This window comes from Nilaparvata lugens, chromosome 8, assembly GCF_014356525.2.
Source record: "Nilaparvata lugens isolate BPH chromosome 8, ASM1435652v1, whole genome shotgun sequence".
In the NCBI taxonomy this organism is placed as follows: Eukaryota; Metazoa; Arthropoda; class Insecta; order Hemiptera; family Delphacidae; genus Nilaparvata; species Nilaparvata lugens.
Window position 1 is genome coordinate 45,042,298 of NC_052511.1, and position 18,157 is coordinate 45,060,454.

Below are 18,157 nucleotides of genomic sequence, written 5' to 3' on the forward strand. Positions count from 1 at the left end.
ACTTACTTCAATTATTGAGTTAGGTACATTTATGCTACATTCATTCTCAGCTTCAATACCGTAATATGTTTCTTTCAAACTTACCTCTTTAAAGATGATTCAGTAAATATAATAAACTTTTCTAGTAATAGACAAGAGGTGAATAAAAACAACATGTTGGTCATCTCCTTGAATTTTTAATAACTTTTATTTTATTTACATGTTCTGCATGAAATAATGTTTATAATTAACACACAATATTGGAATGATGATACTTCAAATATTTAAACAACAGTCCAATTATTTTACAGTTGGATAAGTTGGATTATAATGTACTGACATTTATATAATTGCTAATACTAATCTCAAGTACATCCAATAACAAATTTATATCTAGAAACAGAACTGATCTATTGCCAATGATTAGCTGCAGAACTTTTATTATTTCAAATATTTTTTCATACGTAATCCAATATTTTGTAAAAACAAGACAGAATAGATTTCAATACTTTTGGGATAACTATTTATTTATTTATTGTACTTCTTGAACTAATAGGTAATAGTTATTGTAATAGCAAATGAATACTTTTTGAAAGTCTTTATGTTTATGTGTAAGTTATATTTATATGAGACTTGCTCACCTTTAATACGTTGATACGAATGATTAATAAATTAATAAGTATGAGTAAATGCAGCCATTGTGCTTGAATTGAGTCACTTAACCAGAAACTTTAAATCAATGAAACTAGAAAATTATTTTTAAATCACTTTTTAATAGCAAAAAGTGATTTAATAATAAGCAGTTCGTAATGGAAAACAACATTGAAGAATTCTATAATTTTTAATTGCATAATTTCAATAATAGCATTTAATAGATTGCATTTTAAATAATATATTATTGATAAAAAAGAAGTTTATTTTTAGGGCATAGCCTTTAGCAGACATACATTTGAAATTTATCATTTCATCAGTTATTATAATTATACTTACTATGATTCTATCTACGGCACTAATCTGCTGCATGAATAATCGTATAAAATCATAATAAAATATGATTCAATCATAAATTTGAATAAAACTTTACACATTAACAATCAATATCTGATCGGTTTAACCAACACCTATCACGAAATAACTATTATATTTTTTTCATAGATTTTCTGTCCTTGTTGAGGATTCATTCTGCAGTTAGTGTACATCCTCTGGGTTGAACATTCCCTGTAAAACGGATCGACATTATATTAGTTCAATTTCTATAATAACTATTCAAATGCTGGGTACTCTTCTGACCCAGCCAGCATTGCTTCATGTTGACTTTCTATCAATATATAATTGATAATATTATAAATCAGTTATACAGGGTGTTTAAGAACTCCCTACCAATACTCTAGGGCATTGTTCCTGGGTAAAAAACACATCTAAATATCATATTTAAATTGTCTGTAAGTCTTCAGTTACTCACATAGCGGCCATTTTGCTTTTTTCACTTATTATTTTTTTCTAGTTAATATTTAAACATACGAAATTGAAACTTTGCACAATCATTTATGATAACTAGACAAAGCTACAAAAAAATGATAATTTTTCAAATTCATAAAACAAAATGGCGGTCATTTAAAATGTTGTTTCTTAAATAACTCAGAAACCGTTGGTTTTACAAAAACTTTACTATGATAACTTGTTTTAGTAAATTTAATTGTCTATCGATTGGTACCAGATTCTTTAAGATTTGACTAATATTAACTGAGATACGACAGCTTTAGTGGTTGGTGACCCACCTTTGGAGTGTTATGTAACGTTATTTTATTGTTTGAAATGACCTAAAATCGCTTACTATTAACTTTAATGCAAATAGAGATTGTTTTATTATTGAGGCGACTCTATCAGCATGCCTTGGTTTGCATTGCAACAAATTTCAGTGGTTATCTTCATGGCTATGGTCAAATTTCATGGCTATTAACTTCAATGCAAATAGAGATTGTTGTATTATTGAGGCGACTCTATCAGCATGCCTTGGTTTGCATTGCAACAAATTTCAGTGGTCATCTACCACCAAAACTGACATACCTCAGTTAATATTGGTCCAATCTTAAAAAATCAGTTACCAATCGATAAGTAATTAAATTTACTAAAACAACTTATTCTAGTAAAGTCTTTGTAAAACCAACGGTTTCTGAGTTATTTAAGGAACACAATTTTAAATGGCCGCCATTTTGTTTTAATGAATTTGTAAAATTATCATAATTTTTTTGTAGCTTTGTCTAGTTGTCATAAATGATTGTGCAAAGTTTCAATTTCGTATGATCAACCATTAACTAGAAAAAAAAAAATAAGTGAAAAAAGTAAAATGGCCGCTGTGTGAGTAACTGAAGACTTCCGGACAATTTAAATATGATATTTAGTTATGTTTTTTACCCAGGAACAATGCCTTAGAGTATTGGTAGGGAGTTCGTAAACACCCTGTATACTGAGTTACATATTGCAATAATTATAAATAAAGTTGATAATTTATAATCATTCAACTATGCTGCTATACTCAATTGTAACATCATTTTTAAAGATGAAAAACTAATTATAATAAAGGTTGAATATGCATTGAGGATCAGTCTATCTTGAATTAATCCTTAATTAGAACATGAATGTTATTGAAGTTCTCTAATTAATAAATTAAAACTACATTAATGAATTTAATTTACAAAAAATAGTTGGACCACCAAGGCTTAACTGGCCACTCAACCGACAATTCAAGAGACTGGATTAAATATTTAGATTTATATTAGTATGTTTTTGTGTGTTTAAAACACCAGTTGTTGCTATAGTGAGTGAATTACTGCGCGAATCTCACTGTGATAAAAATTGACACCATAAACTCTCAATGTTGTCCAAGTTTATCGAATTTTAACACATAACCTGTGTGAGGTTTACGAGATCTCAATGCGGGGTACATTGATCAGTGTTATTAGCGTTATTGCTTTCAATTATATAACAGTATGTTGTACATAGTTGAGAAGATTCTTAATCTTACCTTTGCTCTTCGTAGAATAGAATCTTTACTTGCGTCATAAGGATGATCCTTGGATGGAATCTCGAGCACAGCTGGAATGGGCATGGTGTGGCAGTCGATAACATGGCGGATCATGTCTGCAATCTGAAAAACAAATAATAACAACGTTATAGTTGTACATGGAGTTTAGACAATAATAATAGAAAGCATGTATTCAACGGCTAAAATCACACTTGCGTATACAGTATTTGATTCCAAGGCTGTAGAATGCAAAAATGCCTGTAATTCTCCTCAGCTTTAAACAATCATGTGACCACATATTTATAATTTCCCTTTTAGAAGACTGAATGATAATTGTTGTAGAAGTAAACAAACGGATCAAGTAGCCTATATATTCACATAGTGTTTGTAAGTAGCAAAACATTATGGCTCAATTTTTATTAAATGATGAGGATACATCTCTGTTGTGATGAGATAGGATTGTCAGCTTTGATGATTACCTCAATGATTGTGTTAGAAATAACCAGTGAATGATATCATAGAGAAACAATAGCGTAAGTTGATATTCCATGTTATAGGGCGTTTATGTCGCAACTTTTACTGTCATCTCAAGCCGATTACTGTCGATTATTGTCGAATTTTACTGTTTTGACCGGGTAAAAGTGTATGAACGGCACAATATGAGAGACTACCAGCGCCATAAAGCTTCACGGGAAAGAAATACATGGACTATCGGCTTGAGATAACAGTAAAAGTTGCGACATAAACGCCCTATACCATGGGATATCTACTTCGCTATTGTTTCTCTATGATGATATTAAGTTATAATCCTATACTATTAAACGAGCAACTTCTGTTTATATGTTTGGATGTTTATATGTTTGTATTTCACCGGATCTCGAAAATGGCTCTAACGATTCTCACTAAATTCAGAACATAGTAGGTTTATAATATAAAGATTCGATTGCACTAGGTCTCATCCCTGGGAAAACTCGCTGAAGGACATTAAAAGGATAATTATTATTCATCCTTGGGAAAACAGCTGATAATAATTATTTCGTCCTCTGATGGAAGTGAGTGAGCGAGTTCATGTGTGTGGGACTGAGTCAAAATTATGACTCAGCTGTTGAACTTTTGTAATCATTAAATCAGGTACTTAGAGCCGGTTGCAAAAAAGCCGTGTTATTTTCAATCCTAATTAATTCCAGTAGATCCATCTTTTTGAAATGGTCTTCTCTGATTTGGTTTACGATAAGTTAAACAGGATTAAAATTGAACCGGCTTTTGTGCAACTGGGTCTTTGTGAGGGAAATTTTTGCATTCTTCTGGAAATTAATCTCAATTTGCTGTGATTAGATAGAACATTTCTGTATGAATGTTACTATAATTTCTTCTTTCGTAATAAATTTTTTATGCTTTTGTACTCCAGAGCAAAGCTCGGTCCCCGATATTATTACATAAACTCAAATTTAAGATTAACTTATAAAGACATTTTTCGACTTGTATGAGACTATAGGATATTAATATCAGAAGTTATTGACAGATGGTCTCTACTTACGTTCTGGTTTATGAGAATGATATCTAGGTCGTCTCTTCTTAGGAATCTTTTGAAAGTTTCTTCAACTTCACTCACAGCAGTATCTGAAAAATAATAAGGATATTGATTGATACTTTATATTATTATACACTAAAGACTGATGAATATAAGAGCCCCGCCACACAGAGAGCGATCTACGATCCTATATGTTTCTATCTCTATATCTTAGAAAGCCATCTAAGATATAGAACCTATTCTTTCTCTTCTTCTGGTCCCTATCCGTTACCGAAGTTGGCAATTATAAAATATATGAATATATAAGGAAATCTATATTCTATACTGTTTATAGATATAGAAACCATTAGGATTGCAGATGAGAGCTATCTAGGCCTCCAAGAATGGATGAAAACGTATTACTTCCAAAGTATATAATAACAAATAATATTATTTGTTACCATTTTAGTTACAAAGTATTTTTTTACTTGTTGTATAACTGTTCTCATTATTATATTACTTGGAATACAGTGGGCGTTTCTTTTCTCGACCAATGTCAGAGCCCAGCTTGATTGGTCAATTAATGATCAATTTTAAGGCTTCACGTGGACGATACCACATTGATCTACGGGGCTTCCTCTTTGGAACTGGTGCAACCAGGTGAGCCAGTCTGGTTGAGGAGGCAAAGCTGTGATTTGCAGCAAACAAGTTGAAGCTAAACGAGGAAAAGACATCCACCCTTGTATGTTCATTGAAGAGGCACGAAGCTGCAGGTGAGCCTGCCAAACAGCTTGGCTTCTGGGTTTGATGGACAGTTCTGGAACCACCACATACACCAGGTTCACCTGAACATGTCAAGAGTCATTTATCTTTTAAGACAGCTGAAGTCGACCAGAGCTGCCTTGTGATCGCACACCATAAACTCTTCTTCCACAGTCATTTGATGTATGGAATGCTCCTTTGGGAACATGTTCCTGAACATACTGCTTATGGAGAAGAGAGCACTGAGGTTTATCAATTTTTTGGGCTACATGGCTCATCTACTGCCGCCCATTTTTCAAGAGCCTTGACATTCTCACAGTCTCTAGCAATTACATAATGTATTCAGTGTTGTTGCGTGTCAAAAAGACACAAGAGGAGCTGTCAAAAAGGAGTAACATACACATCCACAATACTCGTCATGCTGCCAGACTGGAGATGCCTCGATGCAGACTGACGGGGACCCAGGGCAGTTTCCCAACTCGGGCCATCATCGGTTTCATTTAACACTCTGCCGAGAGAAGTACAAGATATGCAGTACACAAAATTCAACTCAACAGTAAGGAAGAGGCTGCTGGATAGGCCCCTGTATTCGTTGCAGGAGTTTGATGAGAAACCTCTCTTTGGCGTTCCAGCGCCTTCACAATCCAGATGACACTGGGTTAGCAAATGACACTGCTAATCTGGAAACGCTAGTCCTTGGCGACGACATCAGTTATCAAGTAAGCATCCTCACTATAATATACTCTGCTGCTTGATTTTTAAGCTTTCAGTTTATTAAAGGAGTAACAACCAAAACTACTACCTTATCTCTAAATGTTTTAATAAATGTGTAAGATAATTTTAATAAATTTTTATTCAATATGGGTAACAAAAGTTAGAAGTCTTATTATTTTTAACAGATTTGATTATCTCTCAGACAATTTGTTTCTTTTGGGGTTCATTATATATTTTTAGTTTAATCTTTTGATCAGCATAACAAAAGTTAAAGTCTTCCTATTGTTGTCAATTATTTAATTCATCATGACTAAAATTTTATGATTAATTGTATTTTTGAAATTATACAATGGTACAAAAGGATTCATCTGTTCAAAATAATGTAAGAAAAATTTCTGTATAAAATTCCTTCTCTGAATTTGCCAAAAATAGTTATTTTTCAGAGTCGTTAATTTATAAAACTGATGTCAAAAATGAAATTATCATCACTTACTTTTATCAACTACCATGAAGTTAGACTGCCTGTTTTTGTTTATTTCTCCCACGCCTCCAAGTAGAAACCCAACACAGGTGTCCTGAAAAAATATTAATTACTTATCAGCACGTATTTGGTATAAAATATATTCAAGTCAATAGGGAAGTTCTAGTGAAATAACTCAATGAACAATCTTGTGTAAACTTAACAGAGTAAAAGAAAAACTGGTAAAAATTTTGTGCTGAAGAATGGTTATGATAATATCATAAATATCGTGAGTAAGCTAAACATTTAATATAGACAATAAAAACGATATTATCTTGAGTTAAAAAAAAAATAACTTGTAACTGAAATTAAAATGAGATGAGCCACTAAATAAATACGATCTATACAAGATATTTGCATACTTCTTATGTTAAAGATTTACTTAACTACTATTTCAAAATTTTAAATATTTTATAAAATTGATAAATTTGAAGTTTAAAAGAAAAAATTAAGTTTTAAAAAAATAACTTCCAGCTAACCAAATACCAAACAGTAACATGTTATTTTTTAAGTCTTACCTCATCACCAATCACTGCAATCAATTTACCCTTGATAGCAGAATGTAGAGCCATTTTATATTATTAAATTTGAAATAGATAATTATAGTTTAGTGTTTCACAATAATAATGTTTTTACGTGTTTGATAGTTCTACAATCCACAACTCCAAAACAGACTACACCTTTCGTCTGTATTCTGTTCTGTAGTCTCGTGACAATCAGCTGACTTGAGTTAACCATGAACTTTTATAATTGTCCACCTCATTGATTTTATAGAAAAAGGTCGTTTCTTCAGATATTAAAATTAATTAGAATATTTAAAAAATATTTAATTTATTGCATGTATTTATAACTTTTCTGATAATTTAAAGTTTAAATTTTGCTTTTATTAATTATGCACAACCAAGGTAAGGTTGCACAACCTGAGTCATAAGCCTGCCACATTTTCTGTGTCCATTTTACAATATTTTTAGGCTATTTCTTCATTTCTTGGCTTTTGTCAAAACTAGAATTATTAATTCTATTTTTATTGCAATCGGGTATATAACTTTCAAAGTGTGATAAATTTGATAATTATTGCAGTGTTGTTCTACAATATAAACGTAAGTATGGTTTTGTTGGAAATAATGAATACAAAATACGGCAACATCTTTATGTCCTTCCTCGTTTAAAAACTTGTTTGACATATTATTTATGGAAATGTGCTTTATTTTGCACATAATACAAATCATTTAGAGTACACAAAGGAGTATTTATATAGAACGGACGCAGCAGGTATTTCTTTTAATAAATACCCACTCTATCCTTGAAAAACGTTCGGATTTGATTATGCTATGATATTTTCAATCTTCATTTGTAGGACCATTAACCAGCCAGATGAGCTGGATATTTTAACTTGCTACAAGTTGTTGTTGATTCTATGGTTTTTAAAGTTTTATAAATGTGAAAAGTATGTAATTTGACTAAAATAACTTGTTCATTCAGCATTTTATTACCAACATGTCAGAAACAGCAACAGGCAGCAAAACATTGTGGTTTCTACGTTTCAACCAGGGTTGGGGGTCCTTTTTTGAGAAATCTAAAATCTCCCACTATTTCTTCAAGGTGGCAGCGGAATTGTTTATTCCCACACCACACATTAAAAAGGTTATTAAGGTGTGGTTATGGTTGTGCCCGCATGAAGGTTTGGTTAGGTTTTTGTGTGATTAGCTTACCTTTTTGAATTTGAGGTTTCAAATTTTAATAGTGACTTGACAGTGTTGTCTGAAAAGACTGGATATAGGTCTATTGGAACAAAAATTCAATGAAAAAATATTTACTGTGTCCGTTCTATTTAATTACACTAGCTGACAATGTATGGTTCTGATAAGGTATGATTACATTCAATGCATAATTTGAAAGTGCACGCTTGGTTGTGCATTATCAAGCCTGCAGATAATAAATGAAATCTGGAAAAAGCAAGAGGAACACCATCACTGAACGGGTGCACTGGCTGGTTGCGTTCAGTGTGAGCAGCTACATACAAGTCACAAAGTGTTTCAATGGCATTTTCCATGAATTCTTTTCGGCTAATGCATAATGTAACGTGCTCTTGCACGTAGACGTAATCAATGTGAACACACCCTGAGGTTAGATTTTTGTTTTTTTCTTGGGTTGACTAGTTTGTGTTAATTTTTACCTATCACTCAAGTGTTCAATACTTATTTACTTATTCATTAATAGTAAGTTATACCCTTTTTATACATTATATTATTATACATTTTATACTAGAAAAAAATATATCTTTTTAAAGTAATGATAGAAATGACTGATATTGATAACTACCGTACGCCTACAATTGCTGAAGTTTTCTTATCAAAAATTTATCACATTATTATTCAGCCTTAAATTGTAAAAATTTTATTTCTTAGTTTACTAGCACAATTTTTTATTGCTATAGGCTACTGTGTTGGATTACTTCTTATAGCCTAACAATCAATTTTACTGTCACAATCTTTATTGTTTTGTCTGCTATTTTTTAGAATGCCAGTCCCAGATACAAAGTCCAGTTGGGCAGATGAAGTTGAAGAAGAGGGTTCACTACCCGCGCCCAGCGAAGTAATCACTAATGGAATGAAAATCACAACTGAGTACAAATTCAATGAGGATAATAAGAAGGTAATACTATTGTACTGATTGTGAAATCCGAATTTTGAAGAATACAAATTGATGGTGATGGTGATGAATCAATAGAACTTTATATTGTCACGGAGAAATTGATTTCTGGTCTGATTCATCCTTCCACATCCGATCATGAATGAATGAATCTATGAAGAAAATTTTATTTACAAAAAGCAACATGTTACAAACATTTGAAATGTAAACTTTACAATAATTTAGAAGAATAGTTCTCACCTAGAACTAGTCATTGTGTGAGGAGGGTAAACTGCTGAACTACACGTAAACTGCTGAACTACTAACATGATCCTTTTTGGAATGTCTGGTCTATAGTTACATCTGGTAACACCTAATATTATTGCTGACGCTGTATTCCATTGTAATGCTCGATCATAGTACTTTTAGTCAGTCTACTGCCAAACTTCACCGATAGCACTTCTCTCTTTTTCGATGTATATTTTATAATTATGTGTTTGAAAATAAAGTTTCCTTTTTAAAAAGGTGTTTGGTTACCCCAGAACTATAACTTATGATCTAGATATTGGGTTCTGTTAAAAATGTAATAATGATTTACCAATAAGAAATTTAAAAGCTTTTAACAATAAAATACTAGACTGTCAAAAAACAATATTTACAATATTTACAATATTGTTTGTCACTTACAATATTTTATCTACGATTTACTTACGATAAAGACAGTCTTATTATTAACTTAATTCTACCGTTTTCAATATCTTATACAACAAACTTGTATTCCAGGTAAAAACAGTGCGCACCTACAAAATCGAGAAGCGTGTTGTCTCGAAGAACATAGCTCTGCGCAAAACGTGGGGTAAGTACGGCGACTCGCAGCACGACAAGCCAGGTCCCAACCCACAAACCACCTTCGTCTCTGAAGACGTGTTCATGCAGTTCATCACCAACAAGGAGGAGCCGGACAAGATTGAGGAGGATGCTCTCGACAAACTCAGAAACCGTAATTATTTGTTTCATTACTCACCAACTTGTTACTTGTCTCGTCTTTTCCACACAGTCTGGTGACCGTGAATCAACTTGAAAAAAAGACTGGTATTTTCATTTCTATTAATTATTTGTTTCATCACTTGAGGTGCAATTCCTCAGCGGCGTCTCAAGACGTGTGGTTAGAGCCGCCGCGGCTAGAGCACACTTTTCCAATTCATCTGCCGCTATAACGTTCATACATTATAAAAACCCATTGGGCCATAAGAATAAAGTTGAGCATTTGCTTATACTAATAAAATATGGAGCATTTGCTTAATTTTCTATGAATAAACGTGAGCAAAACCTTTTGCTCATGCTCATCAAAAAAATAGTTTGAGCATTTGCTCAAAAGTAAAAGCTTATACTCAAAATTGTATGAATAAACTAGAGCATTTGCTCAGATTTTGAAGCAAATGCTCCAAAAAAGGTGAGTCTAGAGCAGCTTTTAGTAAAATGGCACAACTAATTCGTAAGAGGAAGAGGAAACTATACCAAATACGATCACAACCAATAGTTGAGAACTATAAAACTCTTTTTAGAATCAACCATGATATATATCACCATTACTCCTACAAAAAATAGCTATCTGATATAAGGATAGCCATCACAAAATAGGAAATAAGCATTTTAGAAGATGAGAGTGTAGACGATTATAAGAAGGCTATTGATATTATAAGATTATGCTGAAGATTATTATAGAGATGACATTTTTTCACGCTATTACTTAGAAATTCTAGACTCAACTAACCTAAACTAAACTCAATTCATAAATAGAAAACAGAGCAGACGACGCAAACACAAGCGGTGTCTCGTACTTGCATATTTAGCGCTTACGTGAGCTTTAAAAACAAAGTAAGGCCACAAAGGCGAATCAGCTGATGAAAAATCTTTAAAATATGTGAGCATTTGCTCCAGAGTTCTGGAGCATAAGGTAAAGCTTATTCATATAAAAATGAGCAAATGCTTATGCTTCTACCTAATGCTCATGAGCAAAACCTTATGCTCCATGCTCATGCTCATGAGCATAAGCTTTGGTTTTATTCATATGGCCCATTGAGTCATCGAATCTAATGAGTTTTTAGGTTGAGTGCTCCAGCCATCATGGTTGTAACGACGCGTCTCCGCTAAGGAACTGCTCCTTTACATGGTTTAAACTCACGTGTCTTGTCTTCCCCACATTCAAGCGACTGAGGTATTGTCGAATTGTGTTCAGATTATCTAAAGTGATAAAGTAATTTGCTACGAACAGATTGTACTTGCTTCGCCAGAACATATTTATACTAATATTGGAACGTTGAAGAGATTGGGCCAATAGTCTAATGTTTTGCTCATTGTTTCATTGGTTTACTCGAGCGTATTCACTAACTACTGAGAGATTGCATCAATAATGTATGGTCATTTCATTATACTTTTTTGGTCCAAATGTTAAAAATAAAATGTCAAATTCAGCTTATAAGTGCTGTGTTTCCCATTAACATTTATTATTTACTATTGATACTCTCCAATTATCATTCATCCATTTGTTTCTTACTTTTCAATTATTTAAATCATTAGATAACCAATAGTTATCTGTCCTCATCAATATTACTCATTGCCTTAGACTGTGTTTATTTTTTAATAAAACTATTATACATTTTTACTTCTATTTATTTATTTGAAAAAATGAGTAGCTAGTATCGGTTCGACAATTTTATCAATCTCCTGTGAACTGAAATCTTGAACATCGAGTAGCAGATTATAGTATAAATAGAACCATATTATTAATAGTATATCAACAATTCCACAATTATGTGGAACATCTTTTGTTGTGGTGACATCTTTTAGTCGTTGTAGTCAATATGAATATCCGCTTATACAATATCAATCAAATTGAAATTTCAATCAATAATTTCATTCAAGACAAAATACAAAAAAGAAAACAAAATACAATCAAAATACTAATTATTTATTTATTCTTATGGCTTTTATCGGCAGAGATCCTAAAATACTAATAATAATGATACAAAAAACAGACTTCATGTTGGGTACACAGGCTTTGAATTGTCTCAACAACTTGTATTGAGAAGCTCGTTTGGGCTACTCCAACATTATGGACATCACACTTGCTGGACATCAGACTATTAGGAGGACGAAAGAATTAGAAAGACATCACAGAAAGGTGAACTCTGCCTAAACAGTGGGTGAACTCTCTTGAGTAGTTTTACTAATGATTAAAGTATAATTAATTCAAAGTGAATAATTTTGAAATGTATTAGTTTTACTAATGATGTGGCTTTTGTTTTTCAGTTGGCGAGAAGGGTGCGGTGAAATGCCGTACCTGTTCGGGAGACCATTGGACCAGCCGCTGTCCGTACCGCGAGTCCAAGATGGCGTTGGCCAGCAAGGATGTGGGCAAGGTTGGGGGTGGCACAGGCCCTGGGGCAGTGGGAGGCGGACCGGCAGCCGGCGAGGACAAGCCCAAGACAACCGCCAAGTACGTTCCACCGAGCATGCGCGACAGCACCGGAAAACGCGTCGAAAACCTCAACCCGCGTCAGCGCGACGACACGCTCGCGATTCGTATCTCCAACCTGTCCGAGTCCACCCAGGAGGCGGATCTCGAGGACCTCGTCAAGCCGTTCGGTCCCATCTCGAAGATTTTCCTTGCGAAAGACAAGGCCACCGGTCGTTGCAAGGAGTATGCCTACATTCATTTCAAGAATCGCGCCGATGCGGCTAAGGCTATCCAACATCTGCATGGCTACGGTTACGATCACTTGATTCTCGATGTTGAGTGGTCCAAACCATCCACACATAACAACTAGACTTGCTACTTGTTTCTATACTATACGGTGTTTAATGCTGAATCAATAATCAATGGGTTTATAATGTATCTTTTCTTTTAATAAAATGTTCACTATAAACATAGATATTGTGAAATTTCTAGAAGTATCTACTCATTCATTTATTCATACATACACAACTTATCCAAATATTATAATCAAATACAGTGATAATTGAATATATAACTATGGTCTGTTCAATTTGGCTTCTCATCTAATCTTCAACAGTTTTTCCATATAAGCTTTATTATTCAAAAAACACAGTTTTATTTATGTTACATCCACATTTAATAGATTTGTAAACAGGACTGCAGTTTCGTTTTAACAAAAATTCCAGTTAAGCTTTATTACTTATTTTAGATGACATAAAATTCTACACTTTTTAATTGGAAGTTAATAGCCTTACAATAATTAATAAATAGTGCTTGCAATATATATTGTAGTTCAGATTTTTTTTCATATATTATTTTGATACATGAGAGAAGTCCAGAACCTATTTCTTCATGCAAAATTTCCTTGTGCTAGATACAGAGTGGCCAAAAAACCTCGTATTTTCGGTCGTTCGGAGATCGTTCGGAACTCTCTATCTCTAATGAGTACTAAACTATTATTTTTCAAAAATGAGTGAAATTTAAAGAAAAATCTATTCTGATGAATTTTCGTTTTTGATTAACAATATCTTCCGATTGTTGCCATTTATATGTATAATTCAAATTCCCTCTGGGCGTATTTTGTGCTTTTACAATCAGAGATCAGGTAGAGCGCTCTATTCCATATAGATTTCCAGGTACACCTGACAACAATGCTCCTTGTATTGTGAAAAACACCTAATTTTTAGCTTCAACCATCATCACCAACGCTGTGTTCTATCTTGCTCTACTGCCATTATAACGTGGATCTCACTATAGATACACTTCTACTTTGATTCAGTTTGAACTTGTAAAATATGTAGTCTTGAACGTAACTACCTATCTCTATTCTAGTTTTAAATAATCAATTATATTTTATTCTTCAAGAAAATATATTTTTGAATGATTAAATAGTGAATTTTCAAAATTGAGATCTTCATTATATTTTTCTACATTGTTGAAATATAATCTGGCAATTTTGCGGATCTGGAAGAGGATATCACTTTATGTACTATCGAATGATAGACAAGGATAGCAAAACCAATGTTAATCAAATACCGCCAGTATAACGTAGACCTCTAGATCGTATAAACGCGACATTTAGACAACTTTAGAATGCCGAAAACGATGGATACTTTGAAAAGAAGTAGCAGATTTAACAGAAGCCTTGAATAAGAGTGTGTCGGAAATTAAAGTGTATATTTTTATACTTATAATTTGGATTGTTTTCTTGTAAAATTCTATTTTTATAAACAATTATAATTGAGGTTCCTAACTGCGTTGTAAAATCTAAATAAGTAACTCAAGTTGTATAGGTAAATGAGTAGTCAGTGGTGCATTACTCGAGCGTCACACAACACACCTATTAATGCAAAACTTGAAGATAAAAGATTTAACAAGCCGTACACATTAAGGTGAGAGTAAGTAACGTCCTGCTTTCTAATAAATTTCTGCTCTGATAATTAGAGAAAGAATATACCATAGAAAATTATAAGAAGAGAATACGATGTTCAACCAGTGTTGAGTTTGATAAAACATATAGAAATAAGTGGTCAGATCATGTCCTTAGAATGCCTGAAGACCGTTTCCCATTGAATGCCCTACTCCACAAGCCAATAGGCAGAAGAAGTATTGGTAGACCGAGGAAGAGATGGACGCCGGAGCATGCTTGAAAAGCCTAATCCATGACGATGATATACCATAGATTCTTATGGGAGTGCTCACACATTTCCAGTCTACCAATATGTTGACCCTCCCAAGAAAACTAATGATATTTTTTCTACACAGAAGAGCAGATGACTGTGTGTGATGCTCCTACTTTTTTTAACTGATTAAGGTATGTTTTCTTCGTTTTATATTATTTCTTCACTTATCCCTGCAGTTCTCACATTATATCCCTAAATTCCACATTCAAATTTGATTTTTCAAAAGTTTCAGTACAAAATAGAATGCAACTGTACAAGGAAAGGAAGTGAATCAATTACAAAAATAAAATATAACTTTTAGATTAAAATTGAAGGCTATAATATTATTTACATGGATTGCAGAAAGTCATTCATAATTTTTACTTTCCTTGCCCTATTACCATAGGTAAGGAAAGTATTGCTTTCCGAAAAAAATTAAGGTACCACAATTTCTAAATTTCTATACGTTTCAAGGTCCCCTGAGTCCAAAAAAATTGGTTTTTGGGTATTGGTCTGTATGTGTGTGTATGAGTGTATGTGCGTCTGTATACACGATATCTCATCTCCCAATTAAGGGAATGACTTGAAATTTGGAACATAAGCTCCTTACAATAATAAGGATCCGACACGAACAATTTCGATCTAATGCAATTCAAGATACGGTAGCTGAAAAAGTTTGTCAGAAATAGGGGTTTTGGCGATTTTATCGAAAACAGCTCCAATGATTCTGATCAAATTTATACCTAAAATAGTCATTGATAAGCTCTATCAACTGCCACAAGTCCCATATCTGTAAAAATTCCAGGAGCTCCGCCGCATCTATGCAAAGTTTGATTTTAGATTCCCAATTATCAGTCTGATACAATATAAACAAAAAATTTCAAGTGGAAAAGATTGAGCATGAAAATCGCTACAATTAATGTTCAGTAACATTTTCAGCGTTATTGTCCTGTCACCAGCTGGCTCGGTTCTTTGAATAGTAGACTTAAGATGCGCGTGAACACTAACGTCAGGTGATACATTTTCATAACGGCAAGGAAAGTTGTGTGAGTGCGCCAAACCGGATTTTTTCATATTGTGGCTCGACTATTTTTTATAGGTAGCATAACTAACTTGTGTTCTATAGTGAGGTCCACGTTGTAATGGCAGTGGAGAAAGGTGGAGAAAAACGTTGTCTTGTCAATGCCTTCTATAGACGGTAAATGATACAGTCCCAGTGCAGGTTGAGTTAGTCATCTTTCTTTACGTTGTTTGTACGGATTGTCGTGTGTCTCTTGCAGTTTTGTATCTTTGTGTTTGTTCAATGTTTGTTATCTATTAGTGTTAGTGATAGTAATTGATTTTTGTAAAACTTGGAAAATACGGGTAGATTGGCTGCAATGTTCCGGGACCCGAAAAACAAAGATGGAGTTTGTTTGTTTGTGAGAGTTAGTTGTCAGTGATCTTTAGTGATTGGATAAACAGTGCATATTATCAAGATTCAAAGGTAAGTGATCACTTATAAATATGTTGTACCAGTAATTAATAAATTTCAGTTATCCTGTAAGAATCACTCTTTATTGCTGATAACTTTTATTATAATTTGTCAAAAGATTTTACAACCCTGCTACCCTTACGCCGGGCGTGGTATACCTCCTCTAAACTACCCCTACAAGGGAGCATTGAACTGTGAAACTCCCGGATTAAATTCACTTTAATTCTTTGTTTCCACTAGACCCGAAAAAGGCTAATCTGAATCATAATTAAACGCGACAACCATTTACAACCCTTCTGTTTTTTACCGCAACTAATTTTATTAGTTACACTTTTTACACTGTAATACTGCAGGTTGTAATATTTTTCTGTATGATGTTTACTGCGGTAAAAAGTACATTCTGAATTTTCCACTACCTTAAGATACTTGGAAATGAGTGCTCAACTCATTTAATTTTGTTTAATGTCTTTATTATTGGACCACAAACCTATATTAAGGAAGCTTGTCTAATTTTATTTAGTACCTAAAAAATTTCAAAATAACCAAGATTTATAACCGAAACTTTCAAGTTAGAATAAATTTAATAGCTTAAAATATTTGTTCAATCTAAATATGTCTAATATCTAACATCACACTATCTAAAGCATAAGGGAGTTCAGCCCCCCATGCAACACAATTACGCACTCCCTCCTAAAAATACCGTTCCATACATATTATGATATCTTCATTTAGGCCCGGTTGCACAAAAGCCGGTTAAATTTTAATGTAGATTAATATTACGAGAACCAATCTGAGAAGACGTTCTTGAAAAGACAAGAATTAATTACGGTTAAATTTTAACCGACTTGTGCAAGCGGCACTTAAGTTAGTGTCTAAAATCACAATTGCTGCCAATACAATAATTGGCTAATAATTCAAGATTCGACTGGAGTAGAGTGCATTTCATTCCATTATTCATGAACGATAATAATATAAGTATTATACTCATAATTGAGTTTTCCTTCTCATATCATATTCGACGGAAATGTTTTTACATAGGCTACTTCCTTTGATACAGATAAGAGGATTCCGGATTTTCCAATCCATTGTTGTGTACTATTATATCTGAAAACTTGTGAATCATATCAGTTTATCTATAGACACATTCATTAATTCATATCCATTATCGGTTCCTTTCCAATTTGTGGGTTCTTATGATACTAACTGTAGGTGTCCTCTACAGTATATAAATCTCACTATAGGAGGGTCAATCTACTTCTAAAACAAGCCCTGAGAATGCCATAGGCCTACCATTATTACATAAGATTTCTCAGATTCTCGCTTCATTCCCGTACGGTATTACATTAGGACACCAAGCTGTGACAACAGTGGTATAATTAAAGCAAGCTAGGACACTAAATCCTGGTGTCCAGCTACCAAAACCTGGTGTCCAGCCATCAAAACCTGGTGTCCAGCCATCAAAACCTGGTGGCCAGTCATCAAAACCTTGTGTCCCAGCTGGTAGCTCTAGTCCTCAGTGTAATGAACGTAACAAAAATTGAATAATTATGGCATATTTATAAAATATTCCCAGCAACTCACTCGAACATTTGGTGGCTCAGTCCCATGTCCTAATGTAATACATTATACATTACCTATGGGTCTTGTACACATTTGAAACAAATAATAAGGTTTTTAAATGCTATGGATTGTTTCCCAGGCATGAAGGAACAATCACCAATTCATTGAAATGTTCATTTAACCGTGGAAGTCTGTAGTGAATAGTGATTGTTTGTCTCTGAATTAATGGTTTTCAGTGCAATCAGTTGCTTTGTATTTTGGGACTAGTTTCTCGTTAATGGGCAACTTACTTGGGCTACTTACTTTTTAATGGGAATAGGC

At 33.4% G+C, this 18,157-nt stretch overlaps 3 protein-coding genes across 3 annotated transcripts in view; 2 read left to right on the forward strand and 1 right to left on the reverse strand.

The window, feature by feature from the left end:
* Positions 1-160: 160 nt before the first annotated feature.
* On the reverse strand, positions 161-7,237 carry LOC111053502 (V-type proton ATPase subunit F 1). The gene is made up of 5 exons (XM_022340400.2): positions 7,029-7,237; positions 6,484-6,565; positions 4,542-4,624; positions 3,005-3,127; positions 161-1,197 (listed from the first exon to the last, which is right to left on the reverse strand). Exons 1-5 carry the CDS (start codon positions 7,080-7,082, stop codon positions 1,168-1,170), a joined length of 372 nt encoding a protein of 123 aa, XP_022196092.1. The 5' UTR covers positions 7,083-7,237; the 3' UTR covers positions 161-1,167.
* Positions 7,238-7,424: 187 nt separating this feature from the next.
* LOC111053495 (eukaryotic translation initiation factor 3 subunit G) lies at positions 7,425-13,095 on the forward strand. Its single transcript, XM_022340393.2, has 4 exons — positions 7,425-7,610; positions 9,030-9,165; positions 9,925-10,141; positions 12,454-13,095. The coding sequence occupies exons 2-4, from the start codon at positions 9,031-9,033 to the stop codon at positions 12,969-12,971; spliced, it is 870 nt and encodes a 289-aa protein (XP_022196085.1). The 5' UTR covers positions 7,425-7,610; position 9,030; the 3' UTR covers positions 12,972-13,095.
* Positions 13,096-16,019: 2,924 nt separating this feature from the next.
* LOC111043397 (protein tweety) overlaps positions 16,020-18,157 on the forward strand; it is a 91,811-nt gene continuing 89,673 nt past the window's right edge. The window contains exon 1 of the mRNA XM_039435159.1: positions 16,020-16,288. The gene's annotated coding sequence lies outside the window, so the exon portion shown is untranslated. The remainder of the gene's footprint in view (positions 16,289-18,157) is intronic.